The sequence below is a fragment of the Tribolium castaneum genome, chromosome 2 (genome assembly GCF_031307605.1).
Source record: "Tribolium castaneum strain GA2 chromosome 2, icTriCast1.1, whole genome shotgun sequence".
In the NCBI taxonomy this organism is placed as follows: Eukaryota; Metazoa; Arthropoda; class Insecta; order Coleoptera; family Tenebrionidae; genus Tribolium; species Tribolium castaneum.
Genome location: NC_087395.1, coordinates 1,713,919 through 1,724,383, shown reverse-complemented (window position 1 = coordinate 1,724,383; position 10,465 = coordinate 1,713,919). Strand labels below are relative to the sequence as shown.

General features: G+C 28.7%; 1 protein-coding gene across 1 annotated transcript; it reads left to right on the top strand.

The window, feature by feature from the left end:
* Positions 1–206: 206 nt before the first annotated feature.
* Positions 207–10,158, top strand: LOC103314995 (gustatory receptor for sugar taste 43a). The gene is made up of 5 exons (XM_064354725.1): positions 207–336; positions 9,493–9,572; positions 9,626–9,796; positions 9,843–10,001; positions 10,050–10,158. The coding sequence occupies exons 1-5, from the start codon at positions 213–215 to the stop codon at positions 10,107–10,109; spliced, it is 594 nt and encodes a 197-aa protein (XP_064210795.1). The 5' UTR covers positions 207–212; the 3' UTR covers positions 10,110–10,158.
* The last annotated feature ends 307 nt before the right edge of the window (positions 10,159–10,465 follow it).

Genomic DNA, 10,465 nt, shown 5'->3' with positions numbered 1-10,465 from the left:
TCATTAAGTTAAACAATTTTCTAACAAAATTTTTCAGTTCGATTCTCTCTTCAACCAACCAAAAAAATCACCAAAATTTTTTTTTCACAACAGCATTAACAATATTTTGCACTGCTTTTATTCTAAGTACTGTTATAGTCTTATGGCTCAAGTTAACTGGCAACTATATTTTTTTACTTTGTCTTCCTTATTATATCTCGTATTGGTCCACTATGGTCATAGAGTTGCTTTTCTGGCACTTTGTGCATTTGATTCAAATTAGAATCGGTGTCATGAATGAAAAGTTGGCAAAAATGCTTGTGACTGGGTTAAACAGTGTCACCACATTAAAAAAACGTAAATGTTTTTGTGTAAAAATACAATTAGTTAAATGTTTTTATAGTTCAGGATTTAGTTAAAGGTTATGAAAAACTAATCGGGGCTACAAATTCGGTTAATGATTGTTACGGATTTCCAATTTTGGTAAAAATAATCCAAAAAATAACTCTCTTCGTTGATTTGTTGAGTTGTTCTAGGTCATAATTTTAGGTTGTTTGGTTCATTTATTAGTTACACCATATGATGTCTATTTTATAATCATGAGCACAAGCGATAGCACTTCAATACTGTCACAAACATTTTGGATGACTGCTCATATTTTGCGTTTATTCTTGATTATAGAACCTTGTCATGGATGTTTCGTTAAGGTAAAAAAATAATTTTTTTATTCAAAAATGAATCAAAAATTTTGAGGCAAAAAAACATCTCATCTGGTTTGCAAATTACTATGTCTGAGTGTAAACCAAGAAGTGAAAAAGTTATTGGAATTTTTTGTGGCGTATTTAGGAGAATGTAAAATTGAGTTTTCGGCTTATAGTTTTACTAAAATCAATCGAGGGTTGTTAACTACGGTGGTACAGTGTTTTTGGTTAAAAATGTGCTCATTGAGTCAGTTTCAGATTGCTGGGGCTATTACGACATATTTAGTCATTTTGTTTCAGTTTAATAAAAACGGTTGATTGTCGTTTTTTGAAGAAACAATACAGCGCTGGGCAAAAGTATGGAACCAAGCGTTTTGTGCCCAAACTATGCACCTTACGAAAAAAATAATTAGTACATCATCAAGTATTTTAAAAATCTGATCATTTTTCAAGAATAAAATTTTTCAAAATTCTTTTTACTTTTCGAGTTATCAAGAAAATCGTTTTCTCAAAAGGCACCCTACCACGGAAATTTTTTTGGTAAACTACTTTTTTCTAAAACTTACTTTTAATTAAAGAATATTGTTTTTATACCATTGGTTTTCTGAAAATAAAATATTAAATTTGCGCTCCGAGTTCATTACGAAGGGTTTTCGAACTTAACCGAAGTGATTTGACATATTTGCAAAAAAATTGACGAATTAAATTACTCGTATAAAAACATCCATGGATTATAATTGTTATAATTTTTCTATTATAATGCAAGTTAGGCGCTTGTTTGTCATTACAGGTTACAGTGTTTATGTCATAGCGATAAAAATATGAATATGCGGTGTGCAAGCGACCAGAAAATAGGACATATCTAATATAAATTATATACATCCTTAAAATTTATCCTTAGGTAGACCATGCTTTGTTTTATGAAAAAAATCCTAAACGGAGGTCTTCTCAGTGATTCATAACTGTTCAAGTTATGAGGATGATGTTATTTTAATTTTTTAATCAAAATAATCAGCGGGTCATCTTTCCTGCAAAAATGGGAAAGATGACCTAATTTTATATGAGATATATAGCTACCGTTTGCGCCTACACAGGGTGATTCTTTTAATACCTAAATTAGAAACTTTTTAATTTTTAGAATAACTAGAGCTTTAAAAATTTTTTATACGACCCAAGTAGACTATTCCGAGTTTAACTAAATTATTTTTAAAATAACTGAGCTTTTGAAACTGCGAGAAATTGGCGCCAACTTTTAAATTACAAATTGTAACCAAACATTTTTGAATTTACCTTTTAAAATTTACCCCAGTTTTTTTTTGACATATGTCAATTTTTTTTGTTAACATTTTTATTTGCAAGGGTATATTTAAAATATCACAGCTCTTGAACCGTTTGTGGTAACCAAAATTTCGAAAAGCCTTCTAAAATCTTCAAAAATGTCAACTGTCAAAATTCAAGGCTAGTTTGATTTTTTGAAAATGGTTATCAAAAATCGGCTATAATTCAGTTTTTTCAAATGGATCGACCTTATTTTCTTAACGGCAAACGAAAGAACAATAATATCTATGGTGATTTTTGTCAACAGATTCTATACCTGTCTTTTACAGTTTTTGAAAAAAATTACAAAAACGGATTTTACTTCGTAATTTTTATAATTAATCAAGTAGACCTTGCAAAATGGTCAAAGTTAAACATTTTATTTAGTTTTTAGCTCGTTCATTATTGAATAAGCAGTAAAACTATAATATTTAATTATGGTTTATGCTAACTTAGTGAATTATGTAAAGTAACTCACTAACTCAATCAGTCTGCCAACAAAATATAAACTTCTTGAGTGAAAATGGTGGACAAATTTAACATTTTTTTTAATCAGTATTTTTCGATAGTTTGCTCGATTAAAAATGAATATAATGAGCTAACATTTTGTTTTTTGTGATTATTTCAAATACTGCAAAAAAATTGATGTTCTTTTAAGTGCCATTGAAAACACAGGATCATTCTATTTGAAAAACTGTGTTGTAATAATTTTTTAATCATTATTTTCAAAATATCGTAGTAGCCTTGCAATTTGACAGTTGACAATCCTAAGATTTTAGAAGACTCTTCAAGTCTTTGGTTATTCACTTATTGAAAAAAGTTCAAGGGCTGTGATATTTTAAATAAACCCTTGCAAATAAAAATTTTAACAAAAAAATTGACATATATTCCATTTCATTTCATAGTAGAATTTTGCAAAATCGCATTTGTACTTTTTGGAGTGAAATGGAGCACAAATTAAGAGTTTCGAGTGAATATTCTTAGCTCAAATCGTGTGGCTGAGATTTAGTTTAACACAGAATTCCTTTCTTTTACAGAAACTATCAATGTGAGCTTTATTTTTCACTTTATTTTTGCAGTTCTAATGGGAACTGAAATGAGATATATACTTTAAAAGATATGACATATAAGTACTAACAATTAGGTACATTTTACTCAGTTCCAAAAGGCGATTCAAGAATGCAATAAAAATAGATGGTTGCCATTTAAAATTTCAGAACTGAGTTGAACTCGGAATGGTCGATTCAGATAGTATCCGAAATTTTAAAACTTTATTTATATTAGAAGTAAATTAAAAAGTTTGTAACGTTGGCTCTAAAAGAATCAGCCTGTATACCACTTTTTAAAAGATTTTAAAAGCAAAAATAAAAAGTGAATGATGTAAAACAAATAAAACGAAATGTTAGACAACTTATTAAAAAAAGACGGTTAATTAATGTCAGAAGAATTTTTATTAAATTTTGAGATACAATATTCACAGAACAAGAATCAGGGCCGGATTATAGTTGTAGGAGCCCTTAGCAAATCTGACTCGGTGCCCCCCTCCTACATATTTAATTTTAAACGTATAACGTAGTTTTTTAAACAAGGTAAACAGATGTATAGAACAGTAAACAACTTAATAAAATTAAAGAAAAAATCAGAAATAACGAATAAAAAAACAGAACACTTAAGTCTCCCTACCTACTCTAAAATCGAATTTTACATTTTATACAAGAATATTTATTAACAAAATCACTGGAATTACAATTATTAACTGAAAAAAACTCCTTTCACACAAAACTAAATAAGTTTGAAATGTCCTTTTAAATTTTTAATGGTTTTTATTGTAATTGATAAATTTTGGTAAAGAGCTGATACCAGAAGGGCAGATTGTAGGTAGATGTAAAACTTTCAAGCAAATTATACGTAATTAAAAAAAATAAGTTGGTATACTACTTTGTTCCTATACGTCTTTTAGCAAAAAAGCTTCTTGAATTTAAATTTTTGAGCACATAATACCACCTTAATCACTATTGATTGTTTATAGGTACAGTATCTACCTACAATGTGAGTCTGTAGGTATGTTTTACAGTATCTTCAAAACTAATAATTACACACAGTTCTTTATGCATTTAAACTGTTTCAGAATTTTTCTACATTTTCTTCTAATTAAGTTAACTGAATGGTAAAAAATAATATTTCATGTAATTCTAAAAAGAAGCAATGCTTAAATGTTGGTTTAAGAAAAAGTATGTTAAAAAAAGTGTCGCTAACCCCAACATTTAATTAATTAAACAAAAACAAAAAATTGAAAATGCGTAATTTGGCAACGATTTTCTTAAGAATTTTTGCTCAATACACTATCTAAATAAGCATCGATTTAAAATGACAGTAGAAATTACAAAATTCCAGTTCGTGTAATTAATATTTCTAATTATGTAATTAATTTTATTTGTAAGAAATCATCAAAAAATTCTAAGAAAGTCACATGCATAGAGAACATTATTAAGTATGTATTTATTAGCATTAAATGATTTCTGTGTGATTACTAGTTTTTGAAATATAGTAAAAATATTTTCAGAAGACCCACATTGTATATTATACAGAATTTTGAAACCAATTTCTGTTTTCTCTGCCCAACTAGCTCAAAAGCTTTTTATTATCCAAATTTCGGTCTAATCTTGATTTTAAATATGTTTCTAATAATTTTAACTCAAAAACGATCGTAGACGACCGATGCACAACAGAATTTAATTCGTCATGTTTCGTTTAAGCCTTATAGTACACCTACTTTCCTTCAAAAATGCATTTAAAGTGATTTCATATCAAGAAAATAAACAAGGCATGTTTAGGGTATTTGTACATACCTGTTACAATTATATAAATACGTATCAGTAACTTGATATTTTATTTTAATTAAAAACGTGGAAATCATTGACAATGATTTTTACAATTGCATTTACATTTTACAATTTGCAAAATGTAAGACACCTCAACTTTTGAAGATATTTTCTTTTATTTAAAGTTTTATTTAATTTTAAGTTGTTAATTTTTTCTCAACTTTAGTTGGCACCCTTAGGCTGCAGCCTAGGTAGCCTAACGGGTAATCCGGCCCTGACAACAATATAATCAAACATCAACGATTGGATTGAGTGTCTCAACTGTAAGAGACGTTCAATGAGGGATTGTTCCGAATTTTTGAGCTTGTGTGTTTTATGTAAAAAAAGGAACACCGACTTAATTTTTTTTAATTTTATCACCTCTAATTACTGAGTCATTTCACTCTCGCACCATATCATAGAGGGCCTTACACCTGCTTTTTTGTATTTTTTTTAAGAAAAGTTTTTGACAATTTGTTTTTACCTGTACTCAATAGAACTGTAGTTATGTATTTGTTCTAAATAAAAAATATCGTTTTTTGTAATGTCGAAAATATTTTTATTGTAATTCTTTTTTAAATATGGGCTTTTTCTCTCTGAAATACCCTACCTAAAAAAGAAAAAATCTTTCAGTTTTTGGCATGTATTCAACAGAATATCAACAGTTTTTTAATAAACAAAACAAGTCAAAATAAAATTATTATATAATTATAAAAATTACTTAAAACGAAATACATCTAAAAAATTTGAACCATATAAACATTTATGTAAAATACAGGGTGATTTGATTGATATGGGCGTGCTCGATTGCTCCTGCACTGTTCAAGATATCGAAATAAATCAAATTGCACTGCAAATGCAAAGTTAAAGTGTACGTTCTAAAATTATTTTGCCATATGCAGGGTGTTTCATTTTTACAGTACAGCCTTTAACATAGTTTTTTTTAATGTCACCCTCTGTATATTTAAACATATTAAAATTTGCAATTTTTTGGGCTATAAAATCAAAATTAAAATCAGTTTAGTTTTTGCAGCTAACTTTAACCGTACAGAAGATTTTTTTTCTACAATTATTAAAAAATCGCAGTGCCCTTGGTTTTTGGGATATCAAGTTGGAACTTTGTTCGTAGGTAAACAAATGGCTGAGGAATCTTATGGTGACAAGACCATACATTTGCATTGTAGCATCACCTTGTTGTGACACATTCATTTTGGTAAATTTTGAAGAACCATAACTTAATTTTTTAGCACTCTCTATATTTTATTACTAATTATTATTCAGCGTTTCATTTTACATTTTTTTTACCTCTTTAATTTTTTTCCAAAAGTTGATAGTTAAGGAGATAATTCAGTTTTTATGACAAATGCACATATAAACTTTTGGATACTAATGTAGCATTAGTGTTGTTAAAAATACATTTTTAGAAGTATTTAAATACAAATACAAATACTTTTTTGGCAAAGTAATTAAATGTAATTCAAATACAATTTTTGAAAATGTATTTAATTCCAAATACAATTACATTAGTAATGTATTTAAAAGTATTTAAATACTTAGTGGGGATTATAAATTTAAGGATAGGAAAGTATAAACACTAAGATTAAAAAAACTGTTTATTTACATTTGCTTTCGGGAAAATAGTAGAGCAATATACAATCATACATCAATACCAATACAAAATTATTTACATGTTCATAATACTATCTAATTTAATTTACTTACGTATTCTAAAACCTATCTAATCATTTTAATCTAACTTATTTTTTTAAAACAACAAATTTTCGAAATGTTCATCAGAAAATTTATTTCTCTGAGGGGTCAACATTTGGCCACCTACACTAAACATACGCTCAACTGGAGCGGAAGATGGTAATACAACATAGTATTTTTTAAACATTTTCAAAACTGTCGGATATGACTTTAACATTAAAATGTTTTTTTCTCCGAAAACTTTAAATAAGTTAAAATTTCGATGACTGCAGTATTTTCTAACACATCATCTCTGTGAGTACTGGTATCCATCATAAAATCGAAAACAATTGCATCTTGGTATAGAGGCGATTTGACTTTACATACATCATCGCTAAATTCTTTTTGAATTTCATCGGTCAAGATTTGTTTTACAAAAGAATACTTTTTATTTTCTTTGTCTTTGTTAATCCAATTTAATTTGAATAGTGGCAAAGAACAAGTGGAAAAAATGTATGGTCTGCTCAGCTCGTTTCTAAAAACTAAAATTTTATCAAAGCGGTTTTTTATACTTTTACTTATAGTATTTTGTATCTCTGAACAGAATTTTAAATCTACCATTTTAGATTCTCTGTGCATTATTTGCAAAATCGTTGGCACGCTACAGTAGCGTGCTATAAAAAACAATACATTTTGACATATTAATGTTACGTCACGTTTTGGTTTTATTATGTAAATAATTTTTTCGCGTAAAATGCAAATCTAGAAGTCTCATCTCGACATAAATTTTAATAAAATTTTGACTAGAAATTATTAAATAAAAATAATAGTAATTTTGAAATTTTAACAAAATTTATTTTCACAACAAAATCAAAACGTCACGTACAAAAAACGCCAGTCTGATGTTATCATGTGGGAATGTATTGTTTTATATGGCACACTACGTTGGTATCCATTTGCAATTTTCAGAAAAACCGAGTTATCTCGGAAACTATCAACTTTTGGAAAAAATTAAAGAGATGAAAAAGATGTAAAATGAGATGCTGAATAATACTCAGTAATAAAATACTGAGGGTGCTAATTGAAAAAATCAAGTTATGGTCCTTCAAAGTAAATCAAAATAAATGTGTCACAGCTTGGTAATGCTACAATACAAATGGACAGTTTTTTTGCCGAAAGATACCCCCGACAGTTCTTTACACACAGACAAAATCCCAATTCAATATTTTGAAAACCAAGCGCACTGCGTTTTTTTAATTATGTCCCTGCAGACGCACAAAATTGTAGAACAAATTAAATAACTTCTTAGTGGTTAAAGCAAACTGCAAAAACTAAACTTATTCAGAAGAATTTAGAAAAAGAGCACATTTAAATATGTACAAATATACAGGTAGTGCCTTTTAAAAAACTGTAAAAATGAACGCCCTGTATAAAACAAAGAATTTTAGAACGTGCACTTTGACTTCCCATTTGTAGTGCCATACGATATCTTTGACAATGTAGGTGCAATTGAACACGCCCGTATCAATGACTCACCCTGTATACGTAAACGTTAAAAAAGTTTTGTTTGTATGTAGGTAATTTTTTAATTTTGACAACATCGTGATTTTTTTGGGCGGACAAATTGAGTTGACGGTTGAAGGTAATAATAATGTAACAAATGAAACCATTAAATTATTGAATTATTTTTTAAAATTCAATTTAAATAGCAGTGTTGCTCTGGCACGGGTTCTAATAAATAAATAGTGATATTGTAATCAGTTTAACTATTCATTTACCACAAAGGTTTTATTTGTTGCTTAAATAATAAATTCTATTAAAGTATTACAAGTGTTTTTTTCATGTTTACACATTATTTAGATTTTTTTATTTAATTTAATTTGTTACAAATTTAGAGGATTGATTGGTTGTAAATAGGATGTGTCTTTTTGTTATCATTGATCTGAAAGTCTTTTTCTCACCTGGATAGTTCCCAACCATATTTTCCTTTTACTCTGACAACAAGTTCTCGATTTTCACATAAAAGAAACAGTTTGGTTTGACGGTGATTATAAGAATTTACAAAGGGGTACACTTTATGACTGAATCAATAATATTAAATGTGCATTGTGTGGTGCAATGATTCAGAACGATTTCGACATGACTATCACCATATCTAAAACACTATTTCATGTGTTATCGCCCGTTTTACATCTTAGTAGGCTTTTCTGCTTGCTATCAGTAAAATGGACGAAAACTTCTTGTGGGAATTACAAAATTACGAAGTCGCGTTTTTATACGATTTATACGTTAGCTACAAGCTGTCTTTTAGGTAGTTATGTAACAATATAAAGAGTCTTAATGTGTTTTGGCATTTTTCCAGTAACAACAAGCATCTATGGCTTATCACAAGTGTATCAATTGGAAGTAGTTTATTTAATTCGACTTGGAGACACCACGCGACGTTTCGTCACTTTCTCAGACATTGTGGTTGTCCTTTCACCTTGCGTTACAGGGCCGGCTTTTGCTTTATTTAAAACCAACCAAACAATCACCTATTTAAGTCACTTGAAACAAGTATTTTATCATTAAGTTAAACAATTTTCTAACAAAATTTTTCAGTTCGATTCTCTCTTCAACCAACCAAAAAAATCACCAAAAATTTTTTTCACAACAGCATTAGCAATATTTTGCACTGCTTTTATTCTAAGTACTGATATAGTCTTATGGCTCAAGTTAAGTCGTAACTATATTTTTCTACTTTGTCTCCCTTATTACATCTCGTATTGGTCCACTATGGCCATAGAGTTGCTTTTCTGGCACTTTGTGCATTTGATTCGAATTAGAATCGGTGTTATGAATGAAAAGTTGGCAGAAATGGTTGTGACTGGGTTAAACAGTGAAACCACATTAAAAAAACGTAAATGTTTTTGTGTAAAAATACAATTAGTTAAATATTTTTATAGTTCAGGATTTAGTTAAAGGCTATGAAAAACTGATCGGAGCTACAAATTCAGTTAATGATTGTTACGGATTCCCAATTTTGGTAAAAATAATCCCAAAAATAACTCTCTTCATTGATTCGTTGAGTTGTTCTAGGTCATAATTTTAGGTTGTTTGGTTCATTTATTAGTTACACCATATGATGTCTATTCTATAATCATGAGCACAGGCGATAGCACTTCAATATTGTCTCAAACAGTTTGGATGACTGCTCATATTTTGCGTTTATTCTTGATTATAGAACCTTGTCATGGATGTTTCGTTAAGGTAAAAGAATATTTTTTTTATTCAAAAATGAATCAAAAATTTTGAGGCAAAAGAAACATCTCAACTGGTTTGCAAATTACTCTGTTTGAGTGTAAACCAAGAAGTGAGAAAATCATTGGAATTTTTTCTGATGTATTTAGGAGAATGTAAAATTGAGTTTTCGGCTTATGGTTTCACTAAAATCAATCGAGGGTTGTTAACTACGGTGGTACAGTGTCTTTGGTTAAAAATGTGCTTATTGAGTCAGTTTCAGATTGCTGGGGCTATTACGACATATTTAGTCGTTTTGTTTCAGTTTAATAAAAACGGTTGATTGTCGTTTTTTGAAGAAACAAAATATCTACAAATTGATTTATAACTAATCGTTGTATTTGTTAATTGAAAACGGTACGTGATATTTTTTTGCAAGTTGCGTAATCTCCGCATTAATTCATTTTTTTAACAAGTGCGGGTAGTATTTATAAACTGTTGCTTCTACTTGTAATAATAAAGGATAGACGTATTTATATTTTATTAGAAAGAAAGAGATAGAAGCAAAATAAAAGCTTTTGCTACATTTTATAAATATTACCCAGCGATTCTCACTGACATAGATGTTTTATCGAATAAACTAAACTGAAAAATTAAATGTAGAATATAGATTTGCTACTTTTTGTATCATATAGGGTA